Source organism: Mangifera indica, chromosome 7 (assembly GCF_011075055.1).
Source record: "Mangifera indica cultivar Alphonso chromosome 7, CATAS_Mindica_2.1, whole genome shotgun sequence".
Classification (NCBI taxonomy): Eukaryota; Viridiplantae; Streptophyta; class Magnoliopsida; order Sapindales; family Anacardiaceae; genus Mangifera; species Mangifera indica.
Window position 1 is genome coordinate 16,034,373 of NC_058143.1, and position 18,733 is coordinate 16,053,105.

Sequence of the window (18,733 nt, forward strand, 5' to 3'; positions counted from 1 at the left end):
GGGTATATACTCCCCTACTCTTTACACTGATTCAAGACATATATAATAAATACAATTATATATATAAATAATAAATATAATTTTACACATAAATGATAATATATCATTATATGATTGAATAATTTTGAATTAAAAATAATATAATACATAATTATATGATGACAGATCATTATTTATATACAAGTTTATACTTATGTATATAGTATTACTCATATGTAATTACTCTATCACGTTACATCAAAATCGTTCTAATACTGTTGAGTGAAACATAAACATATACATCAAACTCTATATTATCTCTCAAACTCTATACTATCTTTCAGTAGTATTAAAGTAAGAGTTAAAGTTAATTTTAAGAGTTAATAGAACTGATAAAATATTAGAATTTTATTTTTAAAATATTAATTTATTTAATATAATAATTATAAATTCGATCACAATATTGGGGATTTACTCATCCAAATAACAAGCATTGGGTTATTGGAACGATGGAAATTGCGTATAAATGATTGGATATGACAGTGGGCCAAGATCATTAATGGCCATTGGGCTCCAAAAGTTGAAGAACCAGAAATGAGAAAACCCAAACCAAACACCATTTTTATTTTAGAAAGTGGAAAAAAAGGAAAACTGGAAATCACGACATTATTCATTATATATAGCAAAAATTCGCAAAGTTACTTTATCCATCATTGACGTTCTGGGTTGTTGGTGCTTGAAGACTCTTCTCAAATTTCCTCCATCGTCATGACTCATATCCTTCTCTGCATCTTCAATTTTTTGATCTTTTAATAAATTTATTTAATTTGTTTTTAAGATCTTCTGTTTTGTTTTTGGTTTTGGTTTTTCCTTAATTAACTTGGGGTTGGATTGGATCGGATCTCACGCGGAAACCAGAGAGAACGCGATCGTGAAAGATCCCAGGCTCGCGGTACCAACAAGGGCAAGTCCAAGGACGACGGCTTGACTCCTGAGCAACGCCGCGAAAGGTTCCCTTTTATTTCGATTTTATCCCTTTTTCGTTAATTTATTTTTATTTTGTTTTGATTTTTTTTCTGTGTTTAGAGACGCCAAAGCCCTGCAAGAAAAGGCGGCCAAGAAGGCGGCGCAGGCTGCAAGTGGAGAATCTGCCGGAGGTAAAAGCAATAATAAGAAATAAGACCAAATGTTTGGGGTCTATATATAATTCTAGTTCTGGGTCTTTGAGATTTATCATGTCTGAAGTTTTCTTTTCTTTGGTGTTCAGAAGAAAACTAATGTTACTGTATGTGGATTTGTATTAAAATTCTAATTGGAGTCTGAATAAGAAAATTAAATGTTACTGAATGTTATTTGTATTATGCTTGTTATTTTTTGAGTATAATTGGAATATGAATATTTATGATATTACTTTCCACCAGAGTTGTTCTTTCGCAAGACGAGTAGAGGGTTACTATATGTTTTCTGAATCATCTATAACATGTAAACGGTTTGTCAGAATATTTCCATGTTTAAATCTGTTTTTCCTTTTGTGTTAGTTTAGGTTGATGCGGAGGGGATTGTGTTTTCTTAGAATACATGATATGATTTAGTTGATGGAGTATGCCAGTTGGCATTGAAGCTTCTTATTTTCTTCGTTTTTCTGAACTTTAACACCTTCTAGATACAAGGATGTTAGTTGTCTAGGTTAGCCTGCTCTTTCTAATTGATGTGGATGTGCACATTTAGAAGTCGAATTTTTAGTTTATATGTCATGTGTGCATATCTTAGACAGCTCTACTCACCGCGAATGTACATCCTAGATTTGAAGTTAACGGTAAAATTATATATAGCCTGTGGTTCTAATGATTTCTTTTTTTTTGTTCTTTTCATTTTTTTTAATTTAAGAGGATCTGATTGATTAGGTTGAGTGAACATGTCAGTGAAAAATTATGGATCTTCTTTTAAATGGTTTATTATGGTATTAGATAGCTAGATTAGAAAGCCTTATCCCCTCCCAAATATTAGCTCTTTTTCAATTGTTACACACTTATAGTGATTATTGCTGAGCTCTCTCCTGGTATCTCCATGACGCATGGCTAGAGTTTTCAGTTCATTTCTGTTTAATTTCATCACTAAATTCACCTTATCAAGTTTGTTAAAGGATTTTTGCACATAAATATCTGGTAGATTTAGTGAAATTAATAATATTATAGTAACAGTCTAAGTTTTAATATAGGATAAATCTAAATAGGGTCATCTTAAACAACACTACGCTGTAAATATTAAGGGAGAATGTTGTTTTTTTATGCAAATGGGTCTGCTATGAATGATCTATATTTTACTATCAATTTCTAATTGATGTATAATCTAACTGCCAAGCTCCTTACTCTAGTATGCTGCCAATGGGATATTGTTATATTTTGTTGAGTTTAGAGCAGTTTAGTAGTTTCCAGATTTGCTGGCAATTAGATTAATATAGGAAAATATATGTGAAAAGATAAATATTGTTTTTTCCTTTGAAGGTGCTGGCCTTATTACTGTGGCAGCTCTTGCCAAACAATTATGTTTTCTGAGGTTTATAAACTCAAGATCTAACTTGATGCTATTTGATTCAGTGTCTGAGCTATAGTTTGTATTTTTGACTGTTGTGTATTATGTTTTCTGAGGTTTATAAACTCAAGATCTAACTTGACTCAAGGTGCTGGATTTTACATTATGGATTGTATGAAATCACATTAATTCAATCCATAAGCACACACTTGAACAGAACAAATGTTGGCATGTTGAGATGTGGATTGAAAGTCTTTTTCACTGAAATTCAGCTTTGATAAGAGTGTTTGAAATATATTTTTTTTTTCAAATTAATTTAAAATTTTCACGGATTTCAGGCTTGGCAGGGGATTTGAACCATTCAATCATTTTTTTGTTTTCATTCAAAATCATCTAGCTCTACCTATGAATGGGAAGGATTTTTCTTTATTTTTACTTGGATAAAAGTTGAATAAAGTATTTAAGAAGAGGATGAATGATATATTGAATCAGAAATGCATAGACGACTTTGTTATGAATCTATTAGGCCACTAGCCCCTTTTCAATACAATCTATTGTATTGATAAATTAATTTCTAATTTATTTTTTTCTTTCTAAAAGATTCACTCTTCTCATTTTTCTCTCTCTTTCTTCTACTCTTTGTAACCCTGTTACACTCCCAATCTAATAAAAATAAACTTAATTCTCCATAGTAATACAATACAACCATCTACTTTTGTTGAGCATTCTTCACAATATGGAGATATGTTTTTAGGTGATGTATTTTGGAGGGTTACGTTCTTATGTTGTTGAATATGCTTTCCTAGAGCTGGTGGTGAGCTGTGTTGGGTTGGCTTGCCTAGGGGTCTTGTCTTTCCGGGCTCTTAATGGGTTATCCCGTGTATTTTTATAGGTCAATTTATTAAATTATAATTTTTAATATTTTTAACAGGTAGATCCACAGGTTTTATCCTAAGGAATCATATGGCTAACACTGTCAAAAAAAAAAAAAAAGGGGGTTTAAGCCGTTCTGTGGGTCTGTCCAGCCCCTTGGCATGTTTATGCAATTCCACAATGGATGAGGAAAGAGCACACGGTTTTCCAGTGGAAAAAACAGAAGGGATATTGAATATTTTAGCCTTATCCCTTTTTTTAAGGATATATACATATATATCATACAATTTATTTAGTTAATAAAAAATCACAATAGTAATTTCTTTTCTTAAAATGTCTTTATTGACATTATTTAATTGAAGTAAACACATATAATTGAATAATTTTGTTATGATTTTATATTATTTATGTTGTTTAATGTTGTGATTTTATATTGTTATATTATTTAATGTTATTATAATGTTGTATTGATGGTTAAAAAAATACAAAAATTTAATGAAAAATACAAAAATTCAGTTCTAGATAAAAATCAAATGAAAAACAGGTTGATGATAACCCCAACCTTTGGCGTTCTGTCAACTTGTTCTTCATCTGGTTTTTATCCAGAATTGAATTTTTATATTTTTTAACTATCAACACAACATTAAATAATACAATAATATGAAATCACAATATTAAACAATCTAATAATATGAAATCACAACAATATTATATTTCACATGTGAATTTTCTAAAAAAATATGACAATTTTCGTCTCTTTCTCCCTTGTGTTTAAGTTAAATTCCTTATCATAAGTTTTTCTTATAGGTTTTATTGTTCAACCACATGTGTCTTGTCTGTTGAAATTTTCTTTTTATATTACAAAAAATTTTTCTCTTGCTGAAAGGTTAAGAAAAAAGAGAGAGATTACTTCTTTCTTTCTGCATGAGTTTCATCAATGATGATATTTTAAAAAAATAAATTACTGTTGTGATATTTTTGTTTAAAATTTGAGATAAATGATATATATATATATATATATACGGTTTAAAAAAGTGATAAAAAATTCAATACCAAAAAAGAAAAACATCAGTATAATTTTGGATATACTAAAAATATATTTAAAAAAGGCAAAACAATTGTGATACACTTATATTTTGTTGTAACATCACTTCTCCACCTTGCGAACTTAAAAAAACACTGCTCTCTCTTTCTTTTTCCAAATTTTAACCAACATTTTAAAATCAATTAGCAAAATTATCTCTACGCCCTTAAGGGTGGATGAAAGTAGATAACAGATGTATACAGGGTTAGATTTGAATCAAGTTAAACTTGAATTCAACTCAATTTTGTATAATAGAGTTCAAATTCGAGCTCATTGAGTTCGTAAAAGTTAAACTCAAATTCGATTCAAATTTTGTTTAGTTTGTTTCAAACTCAAGCTTTTAATTAGCTCGTTATTAAAATAACGTTGTTTTAATATATATTTGTTAAAACGATATCGTTTTATATTAAAATTTTTAATTAATTCGTTATTAAAATAATATCGTTTTAATATATATTTGTCAAAACGATGTCGTTTTGTATCAAAATTTTTAATTCACAAATTTAACGAGTAGTTCGAGCTCGAATAGGTTCGATTTGAATATAGTCCTAAGTGTATAAATCAAATAGATTTATAGGTCAAAAGGGTGGGAATTGTTATTTCAATGAAGTTTAGTGGATTAATGAGGCAATTTAATATCGTTTCTGCAGATCCAAAAGTTTTAAATAACAAAATTATCAACCATGTTCAGTCAACGAGTACATCCTACTAGATTACGACGCCGTATTCTTCCTTGGGAATTTAACAGAATAATATGAAAGAAAACAATCAAAATTCGATCAAACTCAAAATAAGAAACTGTCTCCGTCGTCTTCAACTTTAAACGTAATGGCTTTAATCTAAGGAAACGTAAATCCTCCCACCCACAACTCGGTGAGTTAAATCAGTTCGTTTTTATTACCGTTATTCTTTCCTAGAATGGAAACAGAGGATCGGATAACTCACTCCCTCCGCCACTAAACGTTGCCAAGTTTCTTTATTTCTCTATTCTTTTCCCTTTAAATTACGTTTTAAGTTAATGGGCAAGTGTTAAATCTTGATATATACTTTTCTTTGTTTCTTTTTCCTGAACTTTATCGCCTATCAAACAGTGCTGCATTTCGTTGGGAAAATTTTACGAACGGTTTTTGTTTTCTTTTATTTTTCTCAGGTTTCTTCGCAAACAAACAGAAGATAAGCTGATTAATTAGGCTATTTGCGTATTGAGATATTTGCATTAAGTGATAAAGCTTTGTTATGGGAAAGAAAATGGCTTGTCAAGCTATAGAGGCGTGGACGATTTGTGAACTAGTGGGTGCATATCTGGATCTTTCTATAGCTTGTTTACTCCTATTTGGATCAACATTTGCTTACGCTACGTCGAGATTTCTTGGTTTGTTTGGTTTGAGTTTGCCTTGTCCTTGCCATGGACTTTTTGGTAACCCCAGTAAGATTAATTACAACAACTGCTTGCAAAGTCTTTTAGTGGATTGCCCTCCAGAGAAAATATCTAATGTTCAATTTTTGAGTAAGACCAAGTTCCCTTTTGATTCGGTGTTTGCGGAGGGCTTGAATCCTAAATTGAGAATAGCGAGAAACTATGAGTGTGAAGCATCATCTGGCTCATTAGATTTACCTGCAGAAGAAGGAAATTTTGATGTAAAAGGGAAGACAGTTACTTGTCGGAGTTCAAGTTCTGATATCACGTGTCGCCAAAATGCTTCTGCTGATAATGATAAGTCTTCATTTGAAAGGGGTGTTCTGGGGTCTCCTGCCAGTGTTAGTAAAATAGTAGATGAGATCACAGAATGCAGCTCCATTCCAGCTCATGTGGGAGGTGTAGGTCTTGATTGTAAGTGTAAAGTTATGCTCTCAAATTGAGATCTAACATATGATTGTTATTGCTATTTGATTGTATTTAACTTAGACTCAATCAACTTTTTTTTTCTCATGATGTCTTAACTATAGTTGGAACGGAATTGTGGTGCCTCTGTGAGCATAATTACTTTAAGTACAAAATGAAGAGAGTCTGAAGTTCCAAAATTTTGTATTTGTGTATGCTATTTATTCCATATTATTTTGACTGTATACTGCATCTTTTATCAAAATCTAGAATGTGCTGGTGTAAATATTTTTGTTGGCTATAAATCACCTAATTGACAAATCGAAGGGAGCCAAAGTTATAACATTGCCTTGTATATAAATACAAATTGTAATAGAATATATCTTGTGCATCAGAACAGAGCCTTCATTAATTATGTCTGAATGTTCATACTTTTTACAAGTTTATGAAAGTTCATATTTGTAAAGGTTTTTTGCTGTCTTAATCTAGGGCTACCCTTTTGTTAATATCTGTGAATATTATTTACTTTTCATGCCTACTGAATTTTAGAGGTGAACCTTAGCATCTGCGATTTGGCCTTAAATTATTTCTGTTAGACTTTGTCATTTTAGAATTACAGTGTTAATTAATAGGAATTAATGAAATACATCAATCGTAGTTACTCTAGATTCAGTGTCATAAATGGCTGGTTGTATTAGTTGCATATGTCAGGAATCAAGGTTTTGTATCGCTTCATTTTGAACTTTAAGGTGGTAAATCTTGAGTTCTGAAGTCTTTTCCACAGGCATTTGACACGTGAAACAGAATGCAGTCACATGCTTACATATTCATTTGTTATTTCTTCATATTTTGATGCTGTTTAAGTGGATGGTTTTATTATTTTAGATGGAACGGGAGATTTCAAGGAGGAAATTGGTATGCCTAATGAATTGAATGAACCTCTTGATGAGAATAAAGTTACCGAGAAGGATGTGTTACCTGTTCAAGATTTCAACTACAATTTGCAAGGGGACATAGAATTTGATGGCCTTGATAAAAATGCTATTAGAATTTTGGAACAAGCACTGGAAGAAGAACGTGCTACATGTTCAGCTTTGTATCTTGAACTTGAGATAGAGAGAAGTGCTGCTGCTACTGCAGCAGATGAAGCCATGGCTATGATACTTCGTCTGCAGGAGGAGAAGGCATCAATTGAAATGGAAGCTAGGCAATACCAGAGGATGATAGAAGAAAAATCTGCTTATATTGCTGAAGAATCGAATATTCTCAAAGAGATCTTGCTAAGGAGAGAGAGGGAAAAGCATTTCTTGGAGAAAGAAGTTGAAGCCTTCAGGCAGATGTTTTTCGCAAATGAGCAGTTGGGTGCTGATATGGAGGATACAGCATCCACACTGGAGCACAAGGCTTCTTCTTCATTATATTTTAATGAGGATGCAGCAATGATGCTGCAGCGAATTAGTGAATCCTCTGGAGAGAAGAAAAAGATTAAAGGTACAAATGATGTTCTTGAGAACAATGTTACATCTACTGAATCACAAAATTATGCTCTTCCTTTAGGGAAAGAATTACCAATTCCAGAATTGATTGAAGATGTTGACTCTTCAAAACTAGGATACATCCATGGACATGCCAGTTTCAACAAACACCATCAACATCCTTCAGGAAAAAATGATGAGATTATTCAAGATTTACAGGACAAGAGGAGGATGTCCTTGGACAAGAATCCAACTGATCAACAAAAGGAGGTGCAAGCTGATGACAACAGTTCATGCCAAGGTTTGACATCAAAGACAATAGAGACTTGCGGTGCAACTAATATTGGTGTCATGGTGGATATTCCTGTATCATGTGATACTACAACTATTAGTAGCTCAGAAGCTGCAGCTGACATTAAGAGAAGCAAATCAGACATATCTACTAGACTGCCACGTATGGGTTCCCAGCAGAGCAAAGCTGTGCTTTCCAATTTGCGGAGATATTCTATGTCGGCTTTAGATTATGAAAGGTTCAAAATTGACAATGAAGTTGGGTGGCTTACAGAAAGACTAAGGGTTGTGCAAGAGGGAAGAGAGAAGCTCAACTTCTCAATAGGACATAGGGACAAGGAAAAAGTTCAGTCCCAGCTTCTGGAGGATATAACAACTGAACCTGGAAAGGCAGTACGTGATGCCTGTTTACCCCCATTGTCACATAAGGTCCGTGTTAAAGTTTCGAATTGATAGATTCAGTTGGCTATATATTTTTATAGTCTCATTTTTTATGACCATTTTTTGTGCCATTAGTTTAGTTGTATAGTATTTTCTTTACCATACAATTCCTATGCATCAAACTCAACATAAAACCCTTATAGTTGAGTGTTGTCTTTGCTGATTTCCTATGTTAGAGTTTAAGAGTTGGAAGCTTTCTCCATCTTTACACTCTACGATATGCATAGGGGGAATCTGATAGAGATTTTTGTGAAGGAGAAAACAATGTGAAGAAAGTAAAAACCTGCCTACCGATTCTATTGTTTGTTTGAAACATTTTGTATAATCTCATCACTAGTTTCTACTCTTCTTTTTTGCTGCTTTACAAATAATTCCCGCTGATGCTTGCAGTATGCAACTCATCTTTGAACTATTTTTGCTGATTGCGAAAGGTTAATTTGTTCAGGTTAATTTAAAGAAAAAAGCCAAAAGACGTGCTCGAAGTGTTTCTTTAGCTGATCAAAGAAGCATGTGAACAAAATACAGAAGGGACTGTAGGTGCCTCAGAGAAAGCTACATATTCTGCTTTGTACATATACATGGACAAATCTTTGGTTAATAAGTCAATCACTTTACTTTTTCAGGTGACATTTGCTTGGCTGCACTAATTTCTCTTCAAACATATCACGTGACGCCTAAGTTCTGCTTAGAGCTAAACAGTGACTTTTGAATATCTTCTTTGGGTAGCCTCATGATGAAAGCTTTTGAAAGCACACAATTTTGTTTTCGCTGTGGGGATTTTGAAGCATCCAGCAGCTGGAGTTTGTGCTGGAGGATGGCATATGGAGGTATATTGCTTTGCTTAATAGTGGTGATGGGAATTCGACTTCAACGAGCATTTTATTTTTACTCAATCAAGTTTCTGAACTATGATTGCAATAAAGTTAAATTTGTGATGATCACTTGGTTGTACTTAATAATTGAATTATTGCAATTATATTATTAGTTCCAGGGTTGAATCGTTTGTCAAGAAAGGAAATAAAGTGTTGAATAATGGAAGAAGTCTTTAGTTATAGTTTATTTCTTCCAAAATGATTAGGGGTCGTTTGGTTCAGTTTTTTAAGATTACTTTGGTAATCTATCTTTTATTCTTTTGTTTGGTTTGTTAGTAATAAAAAATTACAGTAATCTTTTATTACCAATACTGATGTGACAAGTAATATAAGTGATAATCTGATTATCACCTTCACCTCAAATATTTAAAAATTACCAAGGTAATCTTGATTTTATTATAATTATATTATTATTTTTTTAATTTTTTGAGACAAAAATAAATTTATTTTTAATTTATATGACAAATAATATAAAAAATATTTAAAATGATTATATTCAAGCGCATTGATTTGAAATATATTTAAATTTCCCTCCGCGTGTGTTAGTAATACGGTTACCATTGATTTGAAATATATTTATATATTCTCTATTTTTGGTGTGATTTTAAAATCGGACCAGATTATTAGTTCAATCGAGAATCGGCTCCAAATCTAATCCGATTAATATAAAAAATTAGTTATTTATTTGACTTATTAAACCCGATCAAAATTGGGTTTGATCAGATTTGATCAAAATTTTAAATTTTTTGAAATTTTAATTATTTTTGAGTAATTTAATTATTTTTTATTAGATTAGATGAATTTTTAAAAGTTTGTAAAGAAAAATAAGTTCAAAAATAAAATAAAAAAGAAAAAAACCTATCTCATATCTATTAAAATGTCTTCTATTGATAATAATTTACAAATTATTTTTTTCTGTATCATAAGATTGAAACTTTTTTATTTTAATTGTTTTATTGAAATCAAATGAATAATTGTTGCTTTTTAAAAATGATATGTTCTAATCTTTATAGGTGTGGATATCTTAATTGATTTTATTTTTTACAAATTTTTAAACAAAATTTATTTATCATAATTTGATAATAAATTAAACCAATCGATTTCTCGATTCACCTTATCAAACCGTGAACTAATAAGATGACTGATTCAATCATTGATCTGATTTTAAAAATATTATGTAAAATTCAACACAAACCTCCTCACCACTACAGGTTCAAAAAAAATGTCATCACCAAACCCTTGTATAGTCTTTGTTACGATAACATTAGCTTTATTAATTAATGTTATCCCATCATTTTTCATTGCTAAATCCATCTTATCACTTATTTTTCAAAATCAAAATCAAAATCAAGATATAAATAAATCTTAAACCACAAAACCCACATGATATTAATATAATTATATACAAGATATCCCCAATATCCACTAAAACAATGGCGATTCTAAGATTCAGATCAAAGTAATTGCATAATAATGAAGGGTTGGTGGTGATGATAAATGGGTAATAATAAGAAGAAAAGGCATTAATTAAATATTCTAAAAAAAGGGTTTCAAGAATTTGAAGGGATGGTTGTGATAAATGCAATGTCTCTTGATTTATTAAATACCAATACAAATTTTGCCAATACCAATAAGCTTAGCTTTTGTTACGGCACCCATATCTCTTTGTTTCTTATCCCTCTTTATTGTCTACGTTTGATTTTCAGATTTTGCCGTTTCAACCGGGTGGTTACATTTATATTATGCTATTTTATTTCTCATTTCTAAGCCACTCCTTGTCCTTCAAACCCATATCTACCCTTCAATGTCTTCATATTTAGAATAGTTTGGAAGGGTAGAATGGTCTTTCTACATGTGAGTATGTGTTCTAGGGTTAAGTTTATCATCGTCATTTTAGGTGAAAAATTATAATATTTATGAAAAAAAATAAAAATAAAAGATATTATTGTTGTCATATTTGTTTTATTATAATGAAGGTTACTTCTATTCATAAACTTCATAGATTAGATTAATGTGATTTCATTTTCTCAATCCTCTTTCACACAGTTTGGTAAGTTACTTTTTTGCTTATTTTAAACTATTTCATCTGCCATTTCTGCATCTGGGTTTCTTTTTAATAGTAGAAATAACAATAGAAATATAATAAGAACATATAATATGAAAATAAAATGAAATATATAATAAATATAATCTATTCTATTGTGTGGAATTTTTATTTTTTTAATATTCATTTCTGTGTTTCTTCCTTTCCACCATGGAAGAAGTGGTGGGGTGGGAGAGGACAGTTGTTGATTTGAAAATTCAAGGGTGGTAGGGGCTGTTGTTAAGCAAAGGTGGGATTTGTTTGCTTTTGAAAGTTTTTTAAAAAAAAAACGTGATTGATAAACGGTACAAGTTACCCCTTTGACAAAACCCCACATTGTTACTGTTCAAAATCTTTAAATTTAATGCTGAAACAGTGCCAGAGAAAGGTGAATAAAGGTTGTTGGACTTTGTTAATGGATTAGATAAATGTCTGTTTATGTACTTCTGATTAGTACACCATCGATAGAAAACAGCATATCTCTGCAATGTCAGCCTCGATTTATAGGCTATATAGGCCTGTAGCAGTCAGCTGCCTTGATACAGAGAGAAGAGAGTGTGTATGTCAGTATTGTGTATCTGGGTATTTATCGCCAGAGCATAAAAGTGTATTTTCTTTATAGGCTTTGAGTTTCGAAAGCGTCGTCTTTGATGGGTTTCTCCTGTTTTAACCCTTGTTACCCTGTGAAGGATGTCATGGCCATGTCAGCTATGCTATGCTATTACCTTTTGCTTCTTTTCTTGGGTTTTGAATTTCTCCCTTGTTACTGGGAGTTATTATATCAAGGTGCTCTTTTCTATGGTTTTTCTTTCTGTGGTTATTAACTTGTGTTTTTGGCATCGTTCTTGATGGTTATCCTCTGAAAATTTGCTAGTTCATTAGTTTCAACCTGTAAATTCTTTCATTTCCTTAGTTCTTTCTTTGTTAAATCTCATTTCTGATATTGTTTATTGTAGTGCGGTTGGGAAAAGAATGTTAAATGCTAGAGTTGGTGGTGGTTGAATAGAGAAACTGTAGGTGGTGAAAACAATTTGGCCATGGCGTCAACTTCTTGTGCCAAACAGAGTCCACTGCCTATGAAAGAGCCGCCCTCTACTTGTCAACCAGCTCCTCGATATGAAGATATTGTAGCCAGTCCTGAGCTGTTCATGTCTACTCTTGAGAAGCTTCATGCTACTATGGGAACCAAATTTATGTATGTTTTCCATCTTCGGAGCCTTTGTCCTCAGCTTGCTACTTTTGGTTGATACTCCTAATAATAATCCTGAAGTTCTGATTGCTGAAGTAAAAAACTGGATTTTATTAGTTTTATCTCGACTTGATTCAAAACCAATAATCTAAAAGCAGCCTTCTATATAAATAAATAAATATATGTATATATATGAAAATATATTGTTGTACATTTTTGTGCATGTTGCTGATGAATAGGTGGTATATTCAATATAGAGGGGTGGTTGCTGTGAATTTGATGTGGATTACAGTAAGTTTTGTGCAGTTTCTATGCTACTTGTCTGTTTCTATCTTTAACTTTTAGTAATGCAAGCATCTTTGCTTTCTATTCTTGACGAGTTTTCTCGATTTTTTTTTTTAAAGCCAATGGCTTGTTTGAGTTAAAATAATCAGGAACTTTATCTAACTTATTTGGGAGCGAGATAATGAATAAACGGGAATGCTTCATTATTGGTAAGATCCTGTAGCAAGATCTATCTTCTGTCTTTAATCTGGAGCAAGAAAATATATTTGAGGCTTATTAAAAGAGTGATGCTAATTGTTCTGCATTGCTTGTTGGGTTATGCGTTTATGTTGAAGCAGTTCCTTCTGTATCTTTCTTCTTTTACTTAAAAGTCTCTTTTGCATCCATGTGCTAACTTCTTCACTATTGCCAATTATACCGGAGTAGATACCATTTAATTATTATCAAATTGAAATGTTTTAAGTCTGAGATGCCATTAGTTGAAAATTGTGACTCATCTTCCTTTGTCTTTTGGTTGAAGTATAATATTACCTCCAAAGTTGTTTAAATAGACTTAATTTCCATGTTTTTCAGGACTTTAAATATTTGTACTCAAGGACTTATCTCAGAACATATCATCTTGTTTATTTGTTTTCATTAAATGCCTGAATATTTTCGTTTAAATCCTGCTTATTCATTCTGCAAAAAACTATACTGCATTTAGACATTTGACTGCACTGTAAAAGCTACCTGACTTGAAATATGTTTGTTCTTATAATCTTCTCTTTGTCTTATTTGTGCAAAACTGGAGGTAATTGACCATATATGATTATGTCCTGTTTTCTTTGATTAATTGTTGAAAAAACATGGTTCAATAGAGTTGCACCAACGAAACATTTATATTTATGTACATTTATATGTTGATAATAATTTGAAATGGCTAATATTATTGTAATAATTGTGGCAAGGCCAACTTCTATAACTGTGTAATTAGGTTCTGGCATATCAAAAGCTAGGATTCAATTGTTTTGTTAAAGCAAGGCATATGTTGCTTTTTATTATAACATGTATTTAAGTTTTTTCCTGAACCTGGATTTACTTTTGGATGTACTGCCTCTATTGATAATCTGTTGTCAATGTGCACTATGATTGTAGGATCCCCATTATTGGAGGAAAGGAATTAGATTTGTATCGGCTCTTTGTCGAGGTTACTTCTCGTGGTGGTGTTGAGAAGGTAAACTAAAGCTTTTATTTTGTTTTATTCTTCTTAAGAAATCTGTTGTCTGATATTTGTTCCTTGTTATTTTGGTTGTACATCTTGTTTAGATAATGAATTGGCCTGATTTAAAAGACAGTTTTTCCTAAAAGAAAAAAATGTTTATATTGTGCTGTGAAATTTCCCTTTAAAACAGAGTGGTAAGTTTTTTGTTCATTATTGTTTATAGATTCTTGACTTTTTATGCTCTTGTAGAGTTCACTTAAAATTTAATATAAGATAACTTCCAAAGAAGTATTTTTTTTTTTTTAAAATTCAAGCACAGGGATCTTGCAGTGACAAAAATAAATTGATGCATCTTTTCACATGGGTTTTTTTATTTGATTAGCTAGAGAATCTAGAGAACTGGTCTTATTTGCTTTGAATCCATGGTGAAGTGATCTTTGTGTGAAAGCAAAGTTCTACATTGTTCATTTCTTATATGATATTGTGGCTTCAAAATGTAGTTTTAAGTCGTCGTTGATTCAGTTCCATAAGAAATGTTTGGTTGAATAAAGCAGATAGCTTGCTTTCATGCTTTTTTGCTGCTTGCTTACTGCTTTTATGTTTTAGGCTTTAGATGTACCCACATTACCACAGAATTGTGCAGAAGTGTATCTGTAAATTTGGCATATCATAGTCCTATAAGGTCTAAAATTTACAAGTTTGCTTTGCCAGTTTAGTTTTATTGTCATTATTATATTCTCATTGTTACCAGATGGAGTCTTATATTTGTTTTTTGGATGTGTATCAACAAATAGTTGTTTATGTTTTACTAGGTAATTCCTCGTATAGCATATTTTATCGATCTAAGAACATGGTTAACTGTGGTGCTTAAATCTCTTGATGTTAATCAAATGTGAATGTTTAGTACTGCTGTGACTAATAATTTCAAAATGCAATTTGCAGATTATTAAGGAGAAAAGATGGAAAGAAGTTACTGCTGTTTTCAACTTTCCTTCCACAGCTACGAATGCATCTTTTGTGCTGCGCAAATACTATGTTTCTTTGCTTCATGAATATGAACAAATTTACTATTTTAGATCCCAGGGTTGGACTCTAATCTCGGTTGTGTACCTGACACACCTTAATGCCTGAAATTAAAAATTCATACTTAATTCCAAACAACTGTTTGCAGATTTTTGGCAGAGCCCATCAGCAGCCCCAATACCAGCTCAAGGGACAGTGCAGCCATCAACAGATGTTCAAGCCCCTGTTATCCAACAACCAAAGAGTAATCCTGCTGTGTTGCCTCCAGGTTCTCACATTTTTCTTTTTTTTAATCCTATTTTTTCTTATGTTAAAACCTGTTGTATTTTCTACCCTGACATATGCATTTGGTCCCTGTGCACCCTGCCACCCCTTCCTTTCTTTGAAATAGTTAAGAATCTACCGCGCCTATTCTATGCACAGAAAACATGAACTGAAAATGTCATTGCATCTATTGAGACTTCGCATATTTCCCCAAATTTAATTCTCTGCAAATTTTACAAATGTTGACAACTTTTGTCATTTAGTAGTGAGATCCCTTGTGGCTTATTCAACCTAGTTATTTATGAAAGATATATTAGTTGGAGAGTAAATTTTTGTTATGACACATAATATCATATATTGATTAAAATTATGATTGATGGTATGAGTTACAACACTACACACCTTATTTTCGTCTTCTATCTAAATACAGCAAAACAGTTGTTAATTTTACTTAATTGGATTTTTGGATTAGAACTTCTTGTTTTACATAGTTAATCTGCCATGTGTTGTTTCTCATTTATCTTATATTTTGTTTTCTTTTCTATATTCCTGCAATCCAATTTTCAACTGCTATATATGTTGTGATTCATGTAAAATCCTCTTTTCTTTTGTTGTTGCAGTAAGACCAGCATCAACTTCAGGATATCCAGTGATCGGAGTCATTGATGGAAAATTTGAAAGTGGATATCTGGTTACTGTCACTATAGGCTCAGAGAAGCTAAAAGGCGTTCTCTATGAGTCTCCACAGGACCCTGTACAGCTAGTGCAACCATCTCATAATTTACATGCCTCTGCTAATGCCTGTGCTGTTGCTGGAGTACAACGTCGCCGTCGCAGGAAGAAATCAGAGATTAAGAGGAGAGATCCCGCTCATCCAAAACCTAACAGAAGTGGGTATAATTTCTTCTTTGCTGAGCAACATGCAAGACTGAAGCCACTACACCCAGGGAAAGATAGGGAGATCAGTAGAATGATTGGTGAACTGTGGACCACGATTAGCGAGTCTGAAAAAGCTGTAAGAATTGTATCATCTCTTACTTGAATGAATTAAACTCATTTCTTTCCTTATGCTTCTCTTTGAAATCCTGTTTCTCTAAACATTTGTAGCAAATACTTGGGCATATGTGATCTTTAGGTTTATCAGGAGAAAGCTCTTAAAGATAAAGAAAGATACAGAATAGAGATGGAGGATTATCGGGAGCGATTGAGAACGGGTCAAGTCATCAGTGATGCTATTCCACCGCAACAATCTCTTCCTGGACAAGAGGTAGGTGTGCTTGAAGCAGAAACAAAGCTTGACAAAACTGCAGAAGATTCTCCTCAGACTCCAGAAATTGATAGTAGCTCTGGTGAAAGTGACTTCGAAGATGATAAGACTGCAGAAAAGGATTTGGATATCTCGGCCTCTCAGGTAGTGGAAGTAGGTGCTGAATGTGGGAATTTTGGCATCGATGTTTCAGCTGTGGAGCACCCTTTCAAGCGGGCTAAGATTGACGATAATGTTGGACATAACATCGATAGTGTTGGTGAAAATATTATGAGAGTTGGCCTTGTTGAAAAAGCTGGCAACGAAGGGGGAGAAAGCATATCACTCATCTGATAGACTGCGTAGCTCATTGTGGGTTAGATTCGCAATGCCTGTTAATTTTAGCTTGCTTAGTGTAGTTGCTATTTTAGATAAAAAAACACAATTTATCTCTTTGATTTGAAGTTTCTACAGTAACTGCTGTTTAAATTGTAGAGACTGCATTGCTGTGAGTAGTGTTATTAAGCAGGAAGCAGGGTGAGGTGCTTAGCCGATTCATGGCAGTTTTGTAGTTAGAATTGGAATCAAGGACAGCTTTGCAGTTATTAAAATTAGTGAATGTCAGTCCTTTTCAACTAGATTTGATTTAGAATGAATTATACTTGGATGGTCAAGTGTTTTAGTTCATTGTGATTCCCTCAAGAGTAGTTGTTCATATATCTTATTTCTTTCAAGCTCCAAATAATGCGTGCCAACTCTTCTAAGGCTGATCCCATGGGTCAGCAAAACTAGTGGAGGATTAAAACTTTTAAGGGAAAAATCTAGTTTTGAGCTTCTGTCATATTTGTGAAATATTGATTTATCTAGTACAATAATTATGGATACAGTTATTGTGTCTTGGGTTTATCCGTCCAATAAATACGGTTAGGATACTTGGTTACTAAGAAAAAAAAAAAACTTATGAGGCCAATGAAATTGAAAATATTTCTAAATGTGTAATTATAATTAAACTTTATAATGTTAAAACTAATGAATGGTTGTATTAAATTCTTAAATTTGCATAATTTAAAAGTCTTTAAAATGATTTTTATGTTTATAATATTTACCTATACAGTTTTAAATGTATTGAAGTTGTTTTTTCTCATGGGTGATGGCTTTAAAAATCACTATTAAGCCTATAAATGGTGGAGATGACAATTTCAACTAGATTTTAAGGGTTTTGACCATCTTTGACCTTAATGGAGAAAAAATTATCTGATAGAAACGAGGAAGGGGACGAAGATGAAAAAATTTTTGCAATCAGGAGTGGGCCAAAGATGGGAATACATGTGTTTCCTCTCCACCTCGTTCCACCCCATCTTTATCATTTTATATTAATATATTTATTTAAAATACTGATATATTTTTATAGTTTTTGATTATTTATGTATTTCAAAATTATTTAGGTTTTTATTGTGCATATTGAAAGTGGTTAATATATTATATTTGTGATATTTGAAATAATATATTAATTTTAATTTTATTATTTAATATATTTATATTGTATCTAGAGGGTATGAGAATCGAATACGAGAATGAGTTTTTTTCTTGTAGAGACGGAGAAGAGATTTTTCTTTGTGGGAGGGAATAAAAAATTATTTTTATCTCTGTAATAGAGATGGGTTAGGGATAGAGATGGCAATTTGGACCCAATTTTAGGGGTCCCGACCCTCTCCGACCCTAACGGGGAGGGGATTCCCCAATAAAAACAGGGAAAGGGGCGGGGATGGGGATGAAAAAAATTCCCGTAGTCGGGGACGGGTCGGAGACGGAGATACATATGTCCTCGCCCCGCCCCTCCCCTCCCCTCCCCGCCCCTCCCCTCCCCTCCCCCCCGCCCCGCCCCAGCCTGGCCCATCCCCACCCCACGCCACCCCACCCCACCCCACCCCACCCCTTAAATCTAATATATTAATATAATAATTTCTAAACTATTAAGTTCTAGAAATTTTTATATTATGATTTATTAAAACTATAACTTTAATTTTACTAATTTTTGAATTATCAATTATCAGCTTTTACTAATTTTTGAAC

The 18,733-nt window shown here is 32.4% G+C and overlaps 2 protein-coding genes across 5 annotated transcripts; both read left to right on the forward strand.

Annotated features, from left to right (window-relative positions):
- The first annotated feature begins 5,202 nt into the window (after positions 1 to 5,202).
- Positions 5,203 to 9,547, forward strand: LOC123220201. 2 transcript variants are annotated; one of them, XM_044642258.1, is made up of 5 exons: positions 5,203 to 5,341; positions 5,619 to 6,299; positions 7,176 to 8,485; positions 8,943 to 9,034; positions 9,121 to 9,547. In XM_044642258.1, exons 2-4 carry the CDS (start codon positions 5,705 to 5,707, stop codon positions 9,009 to 9,011), a joined length of 1,974 nt encoding a protein of 657 aa, XP_044498193.1. In that variant the 5' UTR covers positions 5,203 to 5,341; positions 5,619 to 5,704; the 3' UTR covers positions 9,012 to 9,034; positions 9,121 to 9,547. The 2 variants fall into 2 exon arrangements, with proteins under 2 accessions (XP_044498193.1, XP_044498191.1); XM_044642256.1 differs by having other exon boundaries at positions 8,943 to 9,030.
- A 2,074-nt stretch (positions 9,548 to 11,621) lies between these two features.
- On the forward strand, positions 11,622 to 17,347 carry LOC123220301 (high mobility group B protein 15-like). Of its 3 annotated transcripts, none has more exons than XM_044642424.1 (7): positions 11,622 to 12,238; positions 12,409 to 12,647; positions 14,061 to 14,139; positions 15,070 to 15,211; positions 15,299 to 15,394; positions 16,035 to 16,429; positions 16,550 to 17,347. In XM_044642424.1, exons 2-7 carry the CDS (start codon positions 12,490 to 12,492, stop codon positions 17,012 to 17,014), a joined length of 1,335 nt encoding a protein of 444 aa, XP_044498359.1. In that variant the 5' UTR covers positions 11,622 to 12,238; positions 12,409 to 12,489; the 3' UTR covers positions 17,015 to 17,347. The 3 variants fall into 3 exon arrangements, with proteins under 3 accessions (XP_044498359.1, XP_044498358.1, XP_044498360.1); XM_044642423.1 differs by having other exon boundaries at positions 11,626 to 12,238; positions 15,299 to 15,418; XM_044642425.1 differs by lacking the exons at positions 11,622 to 12,238; positions 12,409 to 12,647 and adding an exon at positions 12,684 to 13,135 and having other exon boundaries at positions 15,299 to 15,418.
- The last annotated feature ends 1,386 nt before the right edge of the window (positions 17,348 to 18,733 follow it).

Excerpts from the sequence above, each read along its gene's own strand:
- LOC123220201 (XM_044642258.1), top strand. The coding sequence starts at position 5,705 with ATGGGAAAGAAAATGGCTTGTCAAGCTATAGAGGCGTGGACGATTTGT. Across the intron at positions 6,300-7,175 it reads GGGAGGTGTAGGTCTTGATT|ATGGAACGGGAGATTTCAAG; the intron begins GTAAGTGTAAAG and ends TTATTATTTTAG. Across the intron at positions 8,486-8,942 it reads TACCCCCATTGTCACATAAG|GTTAATTTAAAGAAAAAAGC; the intron begins GTCCGTGTTAAA and ends TAATTTGTTCAG.
- LOC123220301 (XM_044642423.1), top strand. The coding sequence starts at position 12,490 with ATGGCGTCAACTTCTTGTGCCAAACAGAGTCCACTGCCTATGAAAGAG. Across the intron at positions 15,212-15,298 it reads TTACTATTTTAGATCCCAGG|ATTTTTGGCAGAGCCCATCA; the intron begins GTTGGACTCTAA and ends AACTGTTTGCAG. Across the intron at positions 16,430-16,549 it reads TTAGCGAGTCTGAAAAAGCT|GTTTATCAGGAGAAAGCTCT; the intron begins GTAAGAATTGTA and ends TGTGATCTTTAG.